At 43.7% G+C, this 20,858-nt stretch overlaps 1 protein-coding gene across 1 annotated transcript in view; it reads right to left on the bottom strand.

Moving 5' to 3' along the window:
• Positions 1-17,726, bottom strand: part of LOC110535043 (cell surface hyaluronidase) — a 71,493-nt gene extending 53,767 nt beyond the window's left edge. Inside the window, exons 1-4 of the mRNA XM_036935630.2 lie at positions 17,447-17,726; positions 16,185-16,522; positions 15,846-15,986; positions 13,720-14,287 (exon numbers count right to left, since the gene is read on the bottom strand). Coding sequence (XP_036791525.2) covers positions 13,720-14,287; positions 15,846-15,986; positions 16,185-16,506 — 1,031 coding nt within the window. The 5' untranslated portion in view covers positions 16,507-16,522; positions 17,447-17,726. The remainder of the gene's footprint in view (positions 1-13,719; positions 14,288-15,845; positions 15,987-16,184; positions 16,523-17,446) is intronic.
• Positions 17,727-20,858: the final 3,132 nt, after the last annotated feature.

Here is a 20,858-nt window from a genome sequence, read left to right as displayed (position 1 = left end):
ATGCTTGATCTGGCAATGTGATCCGGAGGCTCCGTACAGAGGGTGTGATGCAATTGCAAAGCCTCCGAACGCCAAATCAAGCTCTGTACCGCATCGCCGTGTGCCTCCCAAATGTTTAAACAATGCGATGGGCTCCATATAGCTCCGCCTTGACGGTAGGTGGAAGCGGCACGTCCTGAATAAACACAAACTCACTTCCTTGACAACAGCTCTGCGAAGCACAAGAAGTACGAATGCCCTAACTTCTGAAAAGGCCGCATCGCAGTAAATGCTGTAAGGTCAATAAAGACGCCGGAATGACCGTTTAAATAATAAAATTGGCTTCACCTCTTCCAAGCATTTTTTTCCCACTGTTGAAACAGACCACCTTTCAAGACACAAAAACAATTAAGATGTGGCCAATTACTAGGTGTGTCCAACACACCTGAACACACTAAAATTGACAAAACAAAACTACTGACTGATGAGGATGAAGTTGAGGGTAAATATATACATACAGTTGAAGTCAGAAGTTTACATACACCTTAGCCAAATACATTTAAAAAACGTTGTTTTTTACAATTGCTGACATTTAATCTTAGTAAAGATTCCCTGCCTTAGGTCAGTTAGGATCACCACTTTATTTTAAGAATGTGAAATGTCAGAATAATAGTAGAGAGAATGATTTATTTCAGCTTTTATTTCTTTCATCACATTCCCAGTGGGCAAGAAGTTTACATATACTCAATTAGTATTTGGTATCATTACCTTTCAATTGTTTAACTTGGGTCAAATGTTTTGGGAATTCTTACTAGAATTAAATGTCAGTAATTGTAAAAAACTAAGTTTAAAAGGTATTTGGCTTCCACACGCTTCCCACAATAAGTTGGGTGAATTTTGGCCCATTCCTCCTGACAGAGCTGGTGTAACTGAGTCAGGTTTGTAGACCTCCAATACCTTGGAGTGGCAATGACCCCAAGTATGCTTGGGGTCATTGTCCATTTGGAAGACCCATTTGACCCATTTGCGATCAAGCTTTAACTTCCTGACTGATGTATTGAGATGTTGCTTTAATATATCCAAACATTTCCTGCTTCATGATGCTATCTATTTTGTGAAGTGCACCAGTCCCTCCTGCAGCAAAGAACCCCAACATGATGCTGCCATCCCTGTGCTTCACGGTTGGGATGGTGTTCTTTGGCTTGACAGCCTACCCATTTTGCCTCCAAACATAACGATGGCCAAACAGTTCTATTTTTGTTTCATCAGACCAGAGGACATTTCTCCAAAAAATATGATCTTTGCAGTTGCAAACCGTAGTCTGGCTTTTTTTAATGGTGGTTTTGGAGCAGGGGTTTCTTCCTTGCTGAGCGGCCTTTCAGGTTATGTCGATATAGGACTCGTTTTACTGTGGATATAGATAATATTGTACCAGTTGCCTCCAGCATCTTCACAAGGTCCTTTGCTGTTGTTCCGGGATTGATTTTCACTTTTCGCACCAAAGTCCGTTCATCTCAAGGAGACAAAACACGTCTCCTTCAAGAGCGGTATGACGGGTGCGTGGTCCCATGGTGTTTATACTTGAGTACTATTATTTGTACAGATGAACGTGGTAACATCAGGCGTTTGGAAATTGCCCCAAAGGATGAACCAGACTTGTGGAGGTCTACAATTGTTTTTCTGAGGTCTTTTCTGATTTATTTGGATTTTTCCATGATGTCAAGCGAAGAGGCACTGAGTATGAAGGTAGGCCTTGAAATACAGGTACACTTCCAATTGACTCAAATTATGTCAATTGGCCTATCGGAAGCTTCTAAAGCCATGACATTTTCTGGAATTTTCCAAGCTGTTTAAAAGGCACAGTCAACAATCAACCAGCTTCATGAGGCAGTCACCTGGAATGCATTTCAATTAACAGGTGTGTCTTGTTAAAAGTTAATTTATGTAATTTCTGTCCTTCTTAATGCGTGTGAGCCAATCAGTTGTGTTGTGACAAGGTAGGAGTGGTATACAGAAGATTGTCTTTTACCAAATAGGGCTAAGTCAATATTATGGCAAGAACAGCTCAAATAAGCAAAGAGAAATGAAAGTCCATTATTAATTTAAGATACAGTGCCTTGCGAAAGTATTCGGCCCCCTTGAACTTTGCGACCTTTTGCCACATTTCAGGCTTCAAACATAAAGATATAAAACTGTATTTTTTTGTGAAGAATCAACATCAGAGCTCGGTCCTCTCAGATTAGGTAGATGACACGTGGCCAGGACGCACCAGGCAGGGGCGGACAAAGGGCTTTTAAAAACGGACAAACCATTTGATGTGGGTCTGACAGGGGTAGGGAAGGGCAATGGTCATTACTGTCACTCTATGCAGTGGGTGTGTTTGATCATTGATAGTGGATGTGTTAGCTTAAAGTGGATTGTTGCTGTTCGTTTCAGAGGCTCACCTGCAGGATCCTGGGGGGGGGGGGGTCAGATGATGCATGAATGCCCATAGGCAAAGTACAAGTGTGTGTGAGTCAGGGTTTCCATTAAGGAAAGGTAGCGCTGGACAACGTGACCGGGAAGATTTGAATTTATCGGCAATTTGAGAAATTTACTAGACCTATATGCATTGGGAGTGTAATCCATTAGGACAACCACCCACGGTGCTCAGAATGACAGAAATCACATTTAGATTACGGTAATTAATCTTAAACAGAACATGCAACTCCTGTAGTGAAGCAGACAATAAAACATAATTTTATAACAGCGCACTTGATGCTAGCGGAATTTGACATATTTGAAAATCAGCAATCAGAAATTCTCGGAGAGGAAACGATGCCTGGGGTCTTTGTCCATTTTTAGGGCCTTCCTCTGACACTGCCTGGTGTAGAGGTCCTGGATGGCAGGCAGCTTAGCCCCAGTGATGTACTGGGCCGTACGCACTACCCTCTGAAGTGCCTTGCGGTCGGAGGCCGAGCAATTGCCGTACCAGGCAGTGATGCAACCGGTCAGGATGCTCTCGAAGAAGCAGCTGCAGAACCTTTTGAGGATCTCAGGACCCATGCCAAATCTTTTTACTTTCCTGAGGGGGAATAGGCTTTGTCGTGCCCTCTTCACGACTGTCTTGGTGTGTTTGGACCAATTGAGTTTGTTGTTGATGTGGACACCAATGAATTTGAAGCTCTCAACGTGTTCCACTACAGCCCCGTCGATGAGAATGGGGATGTGCTCGGTGCCCCTTTCCTGTAGTCTACAATCAACTCCTTAGTCTTGGTTACATTGAAGGATAGGTTGTTATTCTGGCAACACCTGGCCAGGTCTCTGACCTCCTCCCTATAGGCTGTCTCGTCGTTGTTGGTGATCAGGCCTACCACTGTTGTGTCGTCTGCAAACTTAATGATGGTGTTGGAGTTATGCCTGGCCATGCAGTCGTGGGTGAACAGGGAGTACAGGGGGGGACTTAGCATGCACCCCTGGGGAGCTCCAGTGTTGAGGATCAGCGTGGCAGATGTGTTGCTAGCTACCCTCACCACCTGGGGGCGACCTGTCAGGAAGTCCAAGATCCAGTTGCAGAGGGAGGTGTTTAGTCCCAGGATCCATAGATTATTGATGAGCTTTGAGGGTACTATGATGAACGCTGAGCTGTAGTCAATGAACAGCATTCTCACATAGGTGTTCCTTTTATCCAGGTGGGAAAGGGCAGTGTGGAGTGCAATAGAGATTGCATAATCTGTGGATCTGTTTGGGCGGTATGCAAACTGGAGTGGGTCTAGGGTTTCTGGGATAATGGTGTTGATGTGAGCCATTACCAGCCTTTCAAAGCACTTCATGGCTACGGACGTGAGAGTTACAGGTCTGTAGTCATTTAGGCAGGTTGCCTTTGTGTTCTTGGGCACAGGGACTATGATGGTCTGCTTGAAGCATATTGGCATTACAGACTCAATCAGGGACATGTTGAAAATGTCAGTGAAGACACCTGCCACTTGATCAGCACATGCCCGGAGCACATGTCCTGGTAATCCGTCTGGCCCCGCAGCCTTGTAAAGGTCTTACTCACGTCGGCTATGGAGAGCGTGATCGCACAGTCATCCGGAACAGCTGATGCTCTCATGCATGCCTCAGTGTTGCTTTCCTCGAAGCGAGCATAGAAGTGATTTAGCTCGTCTGGTAGGCTCGTGTCATGGCTGTGCTTCCCTTTGTAGTCTGTAATAGTTTACAAGCCCTGCCACATCCGACGAGCGTCGGAGCCGGTGTAGTATGATTCAATCTTAGCCCTGTATTGACGCTTTGCCTGTTTGATGGTTCGTCGCAGGGTATATATAGCGGGATTTCTTGTAAGCTTCCGCACCTTGAAAGCGGCAGCTCTACCCTTTAGCTCAGTGCGAATGTTGCCTGTAATCCATGGCTTTTGGTTGGGGTATGTACGTACAGTCACTGTGGGGATGACGTCCTCAGTGCATTTATTGATAAAGCCAGTCACTGATGTGGTGTATTCCTCAATGTCATCGGAAGAATCCCGGAACATGTTCCAGTCTGTGATAGCAAAGCAGTCCTGTAGTTTAGCATCTGCTTCATCTGACCATTTTTTTATAGACCGAGTCACTGGTGCTTCCTGCTTTAATTTTTGCTTGTAAGCAGGAATCAGGAGGATAGAGTTGTGGTCGGATTTAACAGATGGAGGGCGAGGGAGAGCTTTGTATGCGTCTCTGTGTGTGGAGTACAGGTGATCTAGAATTGTTTTCCCTCTGGTTGGACATTTAACATGTTGATAGAGATTTGGTAGAACTGATTTAAGTTTCATTTAAGCATTAAAGTCTCCGGCCACTAGGAGCGCCGCCTCTGGGGTGAGTGGTTTCCGGTTTGCTTATTTCCTTACACAGCTGACTGAGTGCGGTCTTAGTGCCAGCATCTGTCTATGGTGGGAAATAAACAGCCACGAAAAGTATAGCTGAGAACTCTCTAGGCGAGTAGTGTGGCCTGCAGTTTATCACAATATACTCAACTTCAGGCGAGCAAAATCTAGAGACATCCTTAGATTTCGTGCACCAGCTGTTGTTTACAAATAGACCCCCCTTGTCTTACCGGAGTGTGCTGTTCTATCCTGCCGGTGCAGAATGTATCCTTCTAGCTGAATATCCATGTCTTCATTCAGCCACGATTCCGTGAAGCATAGGATATTTGTTTTTTATGTCCCGTTGGTAGGATATTCGTGACCTTACCTCGTCGAGTTTATTGTCCAATGATTGCACGTTGGCGAGTAATATTGACGGTAACGGCAGCTTTCCTAGTGGTCTTCTGTGGGTCCGGACGAGGCATCCGGCTCTTCGTCGCTTCCTTTTGCGAATGATTGGGATGTCTGCCCTGTGGGTTGTTTGGAGAATATCGTGTGAGTCCTGCTTGCTGCTGTGGTTGTTGTTTAAGAAATCTTTGTCTAATCCGAGGTGAGTGATCGCTGTCCTGATATCCAGAAGCTATTTTCTGCCGTAAGATACGGTTGCAGAAACATTATGTACAAAATAATTGACAACTATCGCGAAAAAACCCCACATAATAGCACAATTGGTTAGGAGACCGTAAAACGGCGGCCATCTCCTACGGTGCCATCTTGCTGGTATAGAAATTAACATTAAATTATCTAGCAAGAGCTTTGGTGGACATTCCTGTAGTCAGCATGCCAATTGCATACTCCCTCAAAAATGTAGACATCTGTGGCATTGTGCTGTGTGACAAAACCACACATTTTAGAATGGCCTTTTATTGTCCGCAGCACAAGGTGCACCTGTAATTATCATGCTGTTTAATCAGCTTCTTGATATGCCACACCGGTCAGGTGGATAGATTATCTTGGTAAAGAAGAAATACTCACTAGCGGGGATGCAAGCAAATGTGTGCACAAAATTTTAGAGCAATAAGCTTTTTGTGCATATGGAACATTTCTGGTATCTTTTACTTCAGCTCATAAAACATGGGACCAACACTTTACATCTTGCATTTAGATTCTTGTTCAGTGTATCATCATCATCAGATGATCCCATTTATCCAGTGGAGACCTAATAAAATACGTTTCCCTCCAACAACTGTCTGTCCTGAGCTCACTGGCGCTGGAAGCTCGGAGGGCCTGGAATAGGCTAGTTGAGACAATGTTTCAAGTTAGTTCGAGACAGCTTCCAGATGGATCCAGTTGATTGATTTGATACTGTTGCACTTCCCTAGTGATAGCTCAAGTCAAGAAGCATAGAAAACAGAGGCAGACAGGCTGAAGAGAGATGTGATTGAGAAAAAAAAACGGAATTTATCAGTATATTTTCTACTGTTTTTATTTGTAGGCTTTATGTATTTTTATTTAGTTGACAATGGAAGTTTTAGGCTAAAGGCTGCATTGGCCATCTGAGTTCCATGTGCTCATTTAGGTTATTTATACAAGCTCCCGATTGGTGCAGCGGTCTAAGGCACTGCATCTCAGTGCTAGAAGTATCACAACAGACCTTGGTTTGATTCCAGGCTGTATCACAACTGGCCGTGATTGGGAATCCCACAGCGTCTGGGTTTGACCGGGGTGAGCCGTCATTGTAAATAACAATTTGTTCTTAACGGACTTCACTAGTGAAATTAAAAATAAATGTAGCTGCCAATGATCACTCGTTTTATATTTTTAGCACGGTTTTTATGATTAACCACATGAGAATGATTTTGATGAATTAAGACATTATTAAAATGAAACTGTTCCATGGAAATGTGAAAATCATAAGATAGGTAGAAATGGTAGAATAAATTGTTTCCCCAATCTTGAACTCTTGCGCCGCCTATAATGTTTTTAGAAAATAATTGCCCACATGTTTCTATGGTCAGATTTTCAGGCAAAGTAAGGCATGCCTACTAATAGGAAGTAAATCATTCAGGTTTCAAACCATTAAGTATGTTTTCAAAATGCAAACTGCCTCCAGCTCACATTGTAAAGTGGTGGGTGAGGCGGTGATCGCCAGCCGACCGTTGTTTTTTTCCTCGGTCAATTTGGCAGGGAACAACTTTATTCTTCGGCTTTTCACTCATTCACTCACACACACACTAGGTCAAAAGCCGGCAATTACCAGCTAACGGAAACCCTGGTGTGTGTGTGCAAGCTTGCGTGTAAGAATAGTCTGATGTGCGCGTGTGCAATAACTCAATTCGCCCTTGCACTCCTTTGGCAAAGGGTATAAACACTGTCAAATACCCTGAACCCTGCTGGCTAGCTCACACACAGACATGCATGCTACGCACAAACAAAATCAGTGTGCAATCAGGAAGCATAACAGACCCTGTTTATGGTGCCTGGGCAGTGCGACTGATTTGTGATCAGTTCATGAAAGCGTCACGCTACGGGTTTGATTGATTTGGCGCTGGGGACCAAAGCGTTGCCTTGGCAACAACTCCACGTGTGAAACGTAAGGGAATTGTTTAAGGGCATTGCATAGATTTTTAATTAGGTAAGCGCATACTGAAAGGGTTTTACGGTAGTTTTAAGGCATGTATGACAAAGTCTCTGGTTACTATGAAGACGCAGTGCTGCCAACTTAGTGACCTTGTCGCTAGATTTAGCAAGTTTAATACCCCACCTGTGAGTTTTATTGGTAAAAAAAACTTCCCTTTTGTGTGTGTGCGAGTGTGGCTCCACCGGCTGCTGGGTGTGTGTGTGTACACCAGTGGCGGTCGGTACCACTTAAGATTGCGGGAAGATTGGCCGTATTTCTATTACAGCATATTGGATGACTGTCATTCATATTCCAGTCACCATTCTCAATGTAACATCGATAGGTTTAAGCTACTACATGATACTTCTTATACCCATACATTTTCCCTATACCCATCACAAGGTTGCTACAACCTAGCCTATGAATGAAAGTTTATAACGGAGGTGCACAGGTCGAGATACATTTTTGTAATCAAGGTGACAGACATTGAAACATTTAATAACGCGTTGCAATCTTTTGCCTGCATCTAGCTGATCTAGGCAGATATCATTAGTCCAAAAGCTGCAAATTAATTTCTTTTGGATAAATTCAGTTAATGTTTATCTCTGTTTAGTTCAGTTTGCTTCCGTTTAAGAAAAGTGGTTTATTAAAAATATTTTAAATGATCACATGCAAACACAGTTCACTTTCATAGCAGCCACATACAAACAGCATGATCCTTTTGATCGTTGTATTCCTTCTGGCAGCCGTTTAGCAGTTATACTGACGGGCCTTGGTGGCAATAAATTAATCAAAGCAAAAGCTTACCTTGACCTGGAAGAGTTCCAGTGCTGGATAGCCATAGCCAGCTAGCCAACATAGCATCCCTCTTTGTTTGAGCCGGGTGTTTGACTAGGCTAAACTAGCAAGCTGCATTCGCTAGCTGTAAAAGTGAGAAAAAAAATACAACGAAATATAGCTCTCCCTCTCTCGCTTCTCCTTCATTTTTGAAGATATTAATTTGTTCAAAACTGTTCAACTATTGTCTCGCTCTCTTTGAGTCAATTACTCACCACATGTTATGCACTGGGGTGCTAGCTAGCTGTAGCTTATGCTTTCAGTACTAGATTCATTCTCTGATCCTTTGATTGGGTGGACAACATGTCAGTTCATGCTTCAAGAACTCTGATAGGTTGGAGAACGTCGTCCGGAAGTTGCATAGACTTACAGAGTAATTATGACAAGGGGGTGACAATCACGAGTTTGCTAGGTTCTGTATTGAAGTCAATGTACCCAGAGGACGGAAACTAGCTGGTCCCCCGGCTTAACCATGGTGCTACCCTACAAAGTGTTGTTGCGGCCTTCTTTCCAAAACAGTGTGTTTTATATTGAATATATTTAGAATAGTTTTATCCAAAAAGGTTAACTTTAATGTTTCACTGTTTTTTATGAAATGTCCTTCCTCCTCTGAGAAGCCTCCACTGGTGTGCACCTGTCACTTGCGCCCCTTCCCCCGCCTCTCGGTCCTCTCCCCGCTGCAGCAGCGAGTGAGGTGAATTTATAAAATTGGTTCCTTGTCAAAATGACACCACAGCTCGCCAAGGCATAAATCATAATAAAAAATGATTAAACAAATATTTTATTAAATAAGTCACCTTACTCTGTTTTATCTGTGCAGTTTAATTATTGAATCAGTTCCTTTTTGTTCTCCTTCACAATTTTGTTTTGCTTTGGAGAATTGATCATGGCATGAGAGACTGGGGGACAGCATAAAAATATTATTTGTTTTTTTTAATGGGAATGCGCAAATTAACATTATGATGTCACCACTACGTCGTAGTGGACTTCTAGTGACAAATGGAGCATCCAACCTCTACTTTCCTTGAAAAATAGTTGGCAACACCGTGGAGACGACCTGATTCACTGAACTTCTCCTCAGAGGTCGTATATATTTTGGGAGATGGCAAAATACAATTTCTACATTCAAGACAAATTGATTCAGAAGATAAAACACATTTCATTGAGTTACTATTTTCTCCACTTGTTTCTATTACTTTCTAGCATGTCAAGCTAACTTATAGTAGGCATCTAGCTAGACAGCTAGCTTTGTAGCCATGGATTGTGCACCTTCCATTGTTTAAGTGGCTAGTTATACACCTAGCTAGGTTGTTGATGTTTTCTTTCGCAACCAGGGCAGAGGAAAGCAACATTAATTTCTACAAATGCTGTTTACATTGATATATATATACCCTCGTAAAACTGACTATCCTACCGATCCTTGACTTCGGCGATGTAATTTACAAAATAGTCTCCAACACTCTATTCAGCAAACTGCATGTAGTCTATTACAGTGCCATCCATTTAGTCACCAAAGCCCCATACACTACCCACCACTGCGACCTGTATGCTCTCGTTGGCTGGCCCTCGCTACATATTCATGGCCAAACCCACTGGCTCCAGGTCATCTATAAGTCTTTGCTCGGTAAAGCCCCGCCTAATCTCAGCTCACTGGTCACCATAGCAACACCCACCCGTAGCAAGCGCAAAGTCGACACTTCCTTCGGCCGCCTTTCCTTCCAGTTCTCTGTAGCCAATGACTGGAACGTACTGCAAAAAAAAAAAAAATCACTGAAGCTGGATACTTATATCCCTTTCTCTAACTTAAAGCATCATCTGTCAGAGCAGCTTAACGATCACTGTACCTGTACACAGCCAATCTGTAAATAGCACACCCAACTACCGCATCCCCATTTTGTGATCTATCCTCTTGCTCTTTTGCACCCCAGTATCTCTACTTGCACATCCTCATCTGCACATCTATCACTCCAGTGTTAATGCTAAATTGTAATTATTTCACCTCTACGGCCTATTTATTGCCTTACCTCCCTACACTTCTACATACACATGTATTTTTTTCTCTATTGTGCTATTGACTGTACATTTGTTTGTGTGTAACTGTTTTTGTCGCACTGCTTTGCTTTATCTTGGCCAGGTCGCAGTTGTAAATAAGAACTTGTTCTCAACTGGCCTACCTGGTTAAGTAAAAGGTGAAATAAATAAATATCCATAATAAATTAAGCACTTAACCTCTCTAGGCTAGGGGCGGTATTTTCACGTCCGGATGAAAAGCGTGCCCAAAGTAAACTGCCCACTACTCGGGCCCAGAAGCTAGAATATGCATATTATTAGTAGATTTGGATAGAAAGCACTGACATTTCTAAAACTATTTGAATAATGTCTGTGAGTATAACATAACTTATTTGGCAGACGAAACCCTGAGGACAAACAATCCAGGAATTTTCTTTTTTGAGGTGACAGTGTTTAAAATGGTTTTCTATGTGGATCTAGATTTCTAAGGCACTTGGTTGCAGTTCCTATTGCTTCCACTAGATGTCAACAGTCTAGAAATTGGTTGATGTTTTTCCTTTGAGTAATGAATAAGTAGTCATGTCCTATCTGGGTGGATAGCCAAGTGTACTGTTGTGGATGGGGCGCGCGACCTGAAAGCTCGCTTCACTTTGGTTTTTATCCGCAATTGAACGCAGTTTATTCCATCTTAAATTTTATTGATTATTTACGTTAAAAAAATACCTAAAGTTGGATTAGGAAAGTTTGAAATGTTTGGACAAAGTTTACAGGTAACTTATTAGACAATGTGTAGTCATGTCGGGCAAGTTGGAACTGGTGTTTTTCTGGATCAAATGTGCCAAATAAATGGACATTTTGGGGATATAACGATGGAATTTATCGAACAAAAATAACAATTTGTGATGTTTATGGGACATATTGGAGTGCCAACAGAAAAAGCTCTTCAAAGGCATGAATTATATCGTTATTTTTGAGTTTAGTGTTGCGCCTGGCAGGTTGAAATATGATTGTCATGTGTTTGTTTGATGGGGCGCTGTCCTCAGATAATAGCATGGTTTGCTTTCGCCGCAAAGCCTTCTTGAATTCTGACACGGTGGCTGGATTAACAAGAAGTAAAGCTTTAATTTGGTGTATTGCACTTGTGATTGTATGAAAGTTAAATATTTCTAATATTTTAATTTTATGTCACTTCACCAGATGTTGTCAAATCGATCCCGTTAAACCTCTCTAGGGTATGAGGGACGCTAGCGTCCCATCTGGACAACATCCAGCGAGGTTCCAGAGCGCCAAATTCAATTACAGAAATGCTCATTATAAAAATTCAGAAAATAAAAACACATTTTACATAGGTTTAAAGATTAACTTCTTGTTAAACCAACCACAGTGTCATATTTATAAAATGCTTTTCGGTGAAAGCATACATAGCCCAGAACATAGCCCAGTTGACAAATTATTACAAACAGTAACCAGCCTAGCAGAAGCATTACAAAACTCAGAAATAGAGATAAAATTAATCCCTTACCTTTGATGATCTTCATATGGTGGCAATCAGAAGACATTCATTTACTCAATAAATGTTCCTTTTGTTCGATGAAGTCTCTTTATATCCAAAAACCTCAGTGTTGTTAGCGCGTTTTCTTCAAGAATCCACAGGCTCAAACTCAAATCCAAATTGTAAAGTTCAGAAACATGTCAGACTATGTTTATATTCAATTCTCAAGGTGTTTTTTTTTGCCAAAATGATCTTTAATATTTCAACCGGACAATAACGTCGTCAATATAAAAGGTAAACAAGAAATGCACGTGCCTGAAAACTCTGCGTCACGTTAGGGTCCACGCGTTCAGACATTGTAAACGGCCAGCTCCTGAGTCTCAGTTGCTAATATATGCATATTATTATTAGTATTGGATAGAAAAGTTTCTAAAACTGTTTGAATTATGTCTGTGAGTATAACAGAACTCATATTGCAGGCAAAAACCTGAGAAATTCCACTTCCTGTTTGGATTTTTTCTGGGGGTGGCAGATCTTCAACCAAGCTCTCCTGCGTTCCACCGGTCATCTGAAGTCATTCTAATTCTCCGGTTGGAACGTTATTCAAGATATATGTAAACAACATTCTAAAGATTGATTCAGTACATCGTTTGACATGTTTCTACTGACTGTTACGGAACTTTTGGACATCGTCACGTTATTGTGGATGCGCTTTATGACTTTGGAATTATTTATTTATTTATTATTTCATCATTCTGATGAAGTTCAAAGGTAAGGAAACATTTATCATGTATTTTCTGGTCTCTGTTGACTCCAACAAGGCGGCTAATTTGGCTTCTTTTCTGAGCTCCGTCTCAGATTATTGCATGCGTTGTTTTTTCCGTAAACTTTTTTTGAAATCTGACACAGCGGTTGCATTAAGGAGAGGTATATCTATAATTCCATGTGTATAACTTGTATTATCATCTACATTTATGATGAGTATTTCTGTTGAAACGATGTGGCTATGCAAAATCACTTGATGTTTTTGGAACTAGTGAATCTAACACGCCAATGTAAACTCAGATTTCTTTATATAAATATGAACTTTATCAAACAAAACATGCATGTATTGTGTAACATGAAGTCCTATGAGTGTCATCTGATGAAGATAAAATGAATCACTAACCTTGAATTATCTTTATTTCTGCTTTTTGTGAAAACTGGAAAATGGCTGTGCTTATTGTGGTTTGGTGGAGACCTAACAATCGTTGGTAGTGCTTTCGCTGAAAAGCCTATTTGAAATAAGACACTTTGGTGGGATTAACAACAAGATTACCTTTAAAATGATATAAGACTGAAAACGTATGTTTTAGGAATTGTAATTATGAGATTTCTGTGGTTTGAATTTGGTGCCCTCTAATTTCACTGGTAGTTGTCATATCGATCCCGGTATTGGGATTGCAGCCATAACAAGTTAAAAGAAAAGATAAGGGGTGTCCCTCTATGTTCAGGGGAGACGGTGTGTTTTTGACCTGTTCGGGAACTGTGAAGGCGAAAACTACAGTCAGCTCATTTTGCACAAATCCTGGAAGCAAGCATGCTTAACCCTCCAGCCATTCACTTCCTGACGGAATATGGAGTGATATTCTGCTGGCAGATAAAATGAGATCCTGCTGGCAACGGTATTGAAGGAAAGGGTGCGCCTCTATAAGACATTAAAGATTAGGCTTGATCTTGTGGGACAGAGGAATACAAACCCTCTATCACCCCCAGGAGATGGGTAGTATTAACAGTTACACACCCCTCCAGACAATGACGCAGCTTCAGATGGAAAGCAATCGGATTTTCTGTGACGCGCTACACACTGATGCTCCCAAATAAGATGACACTCTTGCATCACCTACGACTCCATCTCAAGTCATTGTCTACCTATTCTTTACCAAATTCATTAGGTTATATTGATTTTGTATACAATTGTATCGTTACCTGTATTTGAGGTCATGGACGTATGTACTACCAAGCAGGCTCTGGATGGTTCTCTTGGTCTCGTCCAGCAGGCTCTTGACAGCCGAGTCTCCCACGGCCAGCGTGACGATGCGCCTCGCAGGCAGCGACCGGAGCAGCTGCGTGAGCCGCTGGCTGTCGTTGCGTGACTCGTGCGTGTCGTAGCGCTCGCTGAACAGCACACTGGCCGTGTCCTGGTCCACCACACGCAGGTTGATGCCACGGCTAAAATTGCGCTGGAAGGCATAGCCCCCCATGGCTAGACCTGAGGAGGAGACGCTGCGGGTCAGGAGGGTCCACGACAGCCTTTCTGTCCCGTGAATCTCCAGGGTTGCACCACCACGCACCCCGATGAACTTCCGGCCCAATTCCGGTACTTCCGCGACTGCCTTTTCGTCTGAACGGCCCAGCAGGGCGATTGTGGCCTTGGAGCGGTAGCGGCATTTGGGGGCACCGATGTGCAGCGCACCCCCGTCTTCAATCAGCACATGGCGCGTTCTGAGAGTGATGTTTTTGGAGCCCTCAGCATTGTCTGCAAAGACCACTCGGCCTGCGAGGAGACAAATATAAATGACAAAACATGAAGACAGCAGAGGCTGTGTTCTTTATTCCTCAACTTCATCTCGGAACCCAGTATTGCATGCTGTGACTATTTACACTGGATTCGGAAAGTATTCAGACCCCTTACATTTTTCCACATTTTGTTACGTTACAGCCAAAATAGATTAAGTTACATTTTAAAAATCGGGTCTCCCTGGTGGCGCAGTGGTCTAAGGCACTGCATCACAGTGTTAGAGGCGTCACTACCGACCCGGGTTCGATCCCGGGCTGTATCACATCCGGCCGTTTACGTGAGTCTCATAGGGCGGCGCACCAAGCCACGAGGTCAAAGGAATTGTCCGTAGAGCTCCGAGACAGGATTGAGTCGAGGCACAGATCTGGGGAAGGGTAGCAAAAATGTCTGCAGCATTGAAGGTCCCCAAGAACACAGTGGCCTTCATCATTCTTAAATGGAACAAGTTTGTTACCAACAACACTCTTCCTAGAGCTGGTCGCCCGGCCAAACTGAACAATCGGGGGAGAAGGGCCTTGGTCAGGGAGGTGACCAATAACCCAATGGTCACTCTGACAGAGCTCCAGAAGTCCTCTGTGGAGATGGGAGAACCTTCCAGAAGGTCAACCATCTCTGCAGCACTCCACCAATCAGGACATTATGGTAGTGGCCAGACAGAAGTCCCTCCTCAGTAAAAGGCACATGACAGCCCCTTGGAGTTTGCCAAAAGGCACCTAAAATCTCTGACCATGAGAAACAAGGTTCTCTGGTCTGATGAAACCAAGATTCAACTCTGGAGGAGCTTCACGTCTGGAGGAAACCTGGCACCATCCCTACAGTGAAGCAAGGTGGTGGCAGTATCATTCGGTGGGGATGTTTTTCAGCAGCAGGGACTGCAAGACTAGTCAGGATTGAGGGAAAGATGAATGGAGCAAAGGATAGAGAGATCCTTGATGAAAACCTGCTCCAGAGCACTCAGGACCTCAGACTGGGGCAAAAGTTCACCTTCCAAATGGACAACAACCCTAAGCACAAAGCAAAAACAACGCAGGAGTGGCTTCGGTCTCAATGTCCTCGAGTGGCCCAGCCAGTGCCCGGACTTGAACTCGATCGAACATCTCTGGAGAGACCTGAAAATAGCTGTGCAGCAACGCTCCCCATCCCACCTGACAGAGCTTGAGAGGATTTGCAAAGAAGAATGGGAGAAACTCCAAATACAGGTGTGCCAAGCTTGTAGCATCCTAACCAAGAAGACTCAAAGCTCTAATCGCTGCCACCGGTTATTCAACAAAGTACTGAGTAAAGGGTCTGAATACTTACGTAAATGTGATATCAGTTTTTTGCAAAAAAAATGTAAAACCTGTTTTAGCTTTGTCATTATGGGGTATTGTGTGTAGATTGATGAGTGGAGAAAAAAAAGATTTAATCAATTTTAGAATAAAGCTGTAATGTAACAAAATGTGGATAAAGTGAAGGGGTCTGAATATTTTCCAAATGCGCTGTACTTCTGAGCTAGCCAGAAAGAGCATTCAGACCAGAGAGAGGACTAGCCTACCTCCTGATTGGATGGTTAGGGAGTATAAGGTGGCAGAAGAGTCCAATCGAAACAGATCTCCCCTCCGAACGACCATGGCCTTCTCTGGGTTGTGACCAGGGTTCCAGCTGCTCAGGGAGGTGCTGTGGTCTGGACAGTTCCCTGTACACACAGACATGACCAATCAAAGACAACATCACTGACACAGCACTTAGATATAGCTCTAAGACAGAGCAAAACAGGATACGATCGGTCATTGACTATAGTTCAGTCTCATTCCTGTGGAACAATGGGCCTAAGTAACTTAGCCAGGTCAGTATTATCAGCTCATCACATCCTCATACTCACAAACACACTTACCATCCAACACATCTCCACTGGTGAGGCTGTGGATGAGGATGATCGAGAAGAAGAAGGCCCCCATTGAGATACCGAAGCATATTAAAGTATTCCTCTTCCTCTGACCACGCTCTAGGCGTTGGTCATTCTCTGATAGGCTAAAGGTCGCCCGGCGCTCAGGAGGTGGGCCAATGGGCTTCAGGGGGGGAGGGGGTGGGGCCTTAGTTGGAGGCGGGGAGTGGACAGGTACGACCCTGCCGGGGACGAATCCTGGCGACCGGTGGGTAACGTTGGGCGGGGCCACAAAGACCGGGAAGTAGCTGGGGCCATCACTTATCTGCATGGTATCTGTCTGCTACCTACCGACAGAGAGAGAGAACAAAAGAGAGAGAGAGGGAAGAGGAGGGCAGGGAGAGAGAGGGAAGAGTGAAAGTGGAAAATAAGGGGATCTTAAACTCAGGGAAACAGGCAATGATCCAGCAGGCCTTTACTGTTTTCCCCAGGTGGGGAGATTAGTTGAAATGTATAATTAATCCGTCCATCCAGGATGTGACCGTGGCTGCCCTTGTCCAGAGTAATGAAGGAGATGTTCAATGTATTGCTATATTCTGAAGCCAAGTTAAAAAGAGAACCCAGATGGCACCAATTAGAGTGCTAGAGGAAAATGCCCCCCCCCCCCTCACACACAAACAAAGCCAGCTGGACCAGTAGTAATGGTCTGACTAGCCAATGATTTAATAATTAGGCCTAAACCTATGTCCGCAACAGTCCCATCATCCATGGACATCAAACTGTGTTCTTTCAACGGGAGAAACATACTTACTATACATATGTACTTCATACACATTTAATACATTTCTCGTATCAAAAATTCAAGATATGAAAGGAGTAACTGGCTGGGTTAATCATACACATCTGCAACAAGATAGAGTGAAATGGTAGAGTAGCATGAAGGATGTCGTGCTGGTTTTTGGTCACATATCTATTTTAAACAGTACTTTACAGGCGAATAACCACCTCTGTCTCCACTGACAGATGACAGAAACATGTTGCATCCATACATTAAGTAACTGAACTTTTAAACAACATGGAGTGTGTAGTTTGGATCAAGCGCCCCCTTTTTACTATGCAATAATCATAACGTTCTTCTGTTGAAAATCCACACAGTCGCTCGGTCTGTATAGGCTACAGACAGACCGTTTGCTAAATACTTAAAGGAAATCTTCTATCACCTTCACCCGGGGCTGATTGCGGTACCATCGGAACAATGTGAGGTCTCCTACCTTGCACGGGATTAATCTGTGCCCTCACTCACGCTCTCTTCCAAAATGCAAGCGTTGTCCCCGACGCGTGGACTGACAGAACTAATAATGAGAAATCAATAGTTTGCGTTCTGTGTACTTTCTATACTTTTACATGGTGTTTTCTTTCGGGGCTGTAGACCGCCAGCCCCATTCACAGGCGCGGTTTGGAGAGAGGAAGTGAGGAAGGAGCGCACGAGCACATGGGAGGAGCTTGAGTTGACTAACAGTGCCGCCACCTGCTGACGCGCGAACGGAAGACAGGGCACAGGCCAGGGAGTCTGGGTCTCCTTCTCGTTCTTCTTGTGGATTTCCGGCGCTGAAGCCAATGCACAGCCATCTTGGCACTCTATTGTAAAAACAAACAAAAAACGATTTTGGAAGCTATATAAATGCATAAGTAATGTCTACATTAGTTTTTGACACGCTGATTATATTAGACACATTTTCATTCCTCCCAAACAAGGTAAATAAATGCCTTTTATGTGCTCTCCATGGCCGATGTGAGCAAAACTTTAAACAGGTTAAGAATCAAGAGGCCTCCTGGCCAGACGAAATACCAGGGTGCGTTCTCAAAGCAGGCGCAGAGCAGCTGGCAGGTGTCTTCACAGACATTTTCAATCTCTCCTTGTCCCAGTCTGTAATCCCAACATGTTTCATACTGACCACCATTGTCCCTGTTCCCAAGAACTCTAAGGTAACCTGCCTAAATGAATATCACTGTGTAGCACTCATCTGTAATTATGAAGCGCTTTGAAAGGCTGGTCATGACACACATCAAAAGGAGGCTGCTGAGGGGAGAACGGCTCATAATAATGTCTGGAACGGCGCAAATGGAATGGTTTCAAACACCTGGAGACCATGTGTTTGATGTATTTTACACCATTCCACTAACTCCGCTTAAGTCATTACCACAAGCCCGTTCTCCCCAATAAAGGTGCCACCAACATCCTGTGCAACACCCATCATTCCAAATACCATATACTCAAGCTTATTCGCATACCGCCCCAACAGATCCAGAGAAGACAATCTCAATTCCACTTCACATTGCCCTTTCCCAACTGGACAAGAGGGGAAATAACTACAGTATGTTAGAATGCTGTTCATAGGCTGACCTGTAGTCTTCAACACCTTAGTCTCTGCCATAAGCCATTGTCATTTTAGAGAACTTGATAGTACGGTTTGCTTATGTCAATGTTGTGAACAGAGTACCCTATTGGGGCTGTGGGGTTATGGTATGGGCAGGCATAAGCTACGGACAACAAACACATTTGCTTTTTATCCATGGCAGTTTGAACGCACAGAGATACTGTGACCAGATCCTGAGGCCCATTGTCGTGCCATTCACCCGGCGCCATCACCTCATGTTTCAGCAATGCACAGCCCATGTCGCAAGGATCTGTACAAAATTCCTGGAAGCTGTAAACGTCCCAGTTCTTCCATGGCCTGAATACCCACCAGACATGATACCCATTGAGCATGTTTGAGATGCTCTGGATCAATGTGTACGGCAGGGTGTTCCAGTTCACGCCAATATCCAGGGACGTTGCACAGCCATTGAAGTGTGACAACATTCCACAGGACACAATCAACAGCCTGATCAACTATGTGAAAGAGGTGTCGCGCTGCATGAGGCAAATGGTCACATCAGATACTGACAGGTTCTGATTCACGCTCCTTCTCTTTTCTGAAAAGGTATCTGTGACCAACAGATGCATACAGTTTTTCCAGTCATGTGAAAGCCATAGATTAGGGTCTAATGAATGTATTTCAATTGACTGATTTCCATAGGTGAACTGCACAGTAACTCTTGCATTTATATAAACGTTTTAATAAAACAGATTTTTGATCTGCTCAGTAATGGCAAATGGCTGCATTATGTTTTCCTGTTAGTTTGTGAATAAGCTTTTTTATCATATCCCCGATTTACACCCTGGCTCTCGACCCCGCCCTGTGCAACTGGACTTCCTGACGGGCCACCCCCAGGTGGTGAGGGTAGGTAACATCTCCACCCCGCTGATCCTCAACACTGGGGCCCCACAAGGGTGCGTTCTGAGGCCGCTCCTGTACTCCCTGTTCCCCCACGACTGCGTGGCCATGCACGCCTCCAACCCAATCATCAAGTTTGCGGACGACACTACAGTGGTAGGCTTGATTACCAACAACAACGAGACGGCCTACAGGGTGGAGGTGAGTGCCCTCGGAGAGGGAGCAGCCCCCTATCCACATCGACAGGACAGTAGTGGAGAGTGTAGTAAGTTAAAGTTCCTCGGCGTACACATCACGGACAAACTGATTTGGTCCACCCACACAGACAGCCCTAAGGCTCTCCAGAGGGTAGTGAGGTCTGCACAACGCATCACCGGGGGCAAACTACCTGCCCTCCAGGACACCTACATCACCCGATGTCACAGGAAGGCTAAAAAAATCATGAATGACAACAACCACCCTAGCCACTGCCTGTTCACCCCGCTATCATCCAGAAGGCGAGGTCAGTACAAGTGCATCAAAGCAGGGACCGAGAGACTGAAAAACAGCTTCTATCTCAAGGCCATCAGACTGTTAAACAGCCACCACTAACATTGAGTGGCTGCTGCCAAAATACTGACAACTCCAGCCACTTTAATAATGTAAATTGATGTAAAAAAATGTATCACTAGCCACTTTAAACAATGCCACTTAATATAATGTTTACATACCCTACATTACTCATCTCATATGTATATACTATACTCGATACCATCTACTGCATCTTGCCTATGCCGTTCTGTACCATCACTCATTCATATATCTTTATGTACATATTCTTTATCCCTTTACACTTGTGTGTATAAGGTAGTAGTTGTGGAATTGTTAGGTTAGATTACTTTGGTTTTACTGCATTGTCAGAACTAGAAGCACAAGCATTTCGCTACACTCGCATTAACATCTGCTAACCATGTGTATGTGACAAATAAAATTTGATTACGTACTTGCCAGCTTGCAATAAAATATTTCAACCGCTAGAAGATGTGCATATGCATGGTCTAAAGTTTGCAGGGAGGTGAGCGCACTCGCACCAAGTAAACATTTTTAAGAATGCCAACTTTTGCCTGAAACCCAAAAACGTGCATGTGCTGATTATATTTTGTACTTACACAGGGTTTATTAATGAGGCCCTTGGAGTTTGTAAAAAGGAACGTGAAAGACTGATCATAACGCAAAAGATTCTATGATCAGGTGAGACAAAAATCCAACTCTTTGGCCTGAATGCAAAGCGCTATATCTGGAGAAAACCTGGCACAGCTCATTCCCCATCTAACACCATCCCTACCATGACACATGGTGATTCAAACAGGACAATGACCCCAAGCAGAGCCAAAGCAATGCTGGAACAGCTTCAGAACAAACATGT

The sequence above is a fragment of the Oncorhynchus mykiss genome, chromosome 11, assembly GCF_057628025.1.
Source record: "Oncorhynchus mykiss isolate SJ-2025 chromosome 11, ASM5762802v1, whole genome shotgun sequence".
Classification (NCBI taxonomy): domain Eukaryota; kingdom Metazoa; phylum Chordata; class Actinopteri; order Salmoniformes; family Salmonidae; genus Oncorhynchus; species Oncorhynchus mykiss.
The sequence above is the reverse complement of the archived record's forward strand: the minus strand, read 5'-3'. Positions and strand labels throughout refer to the sequence as shown.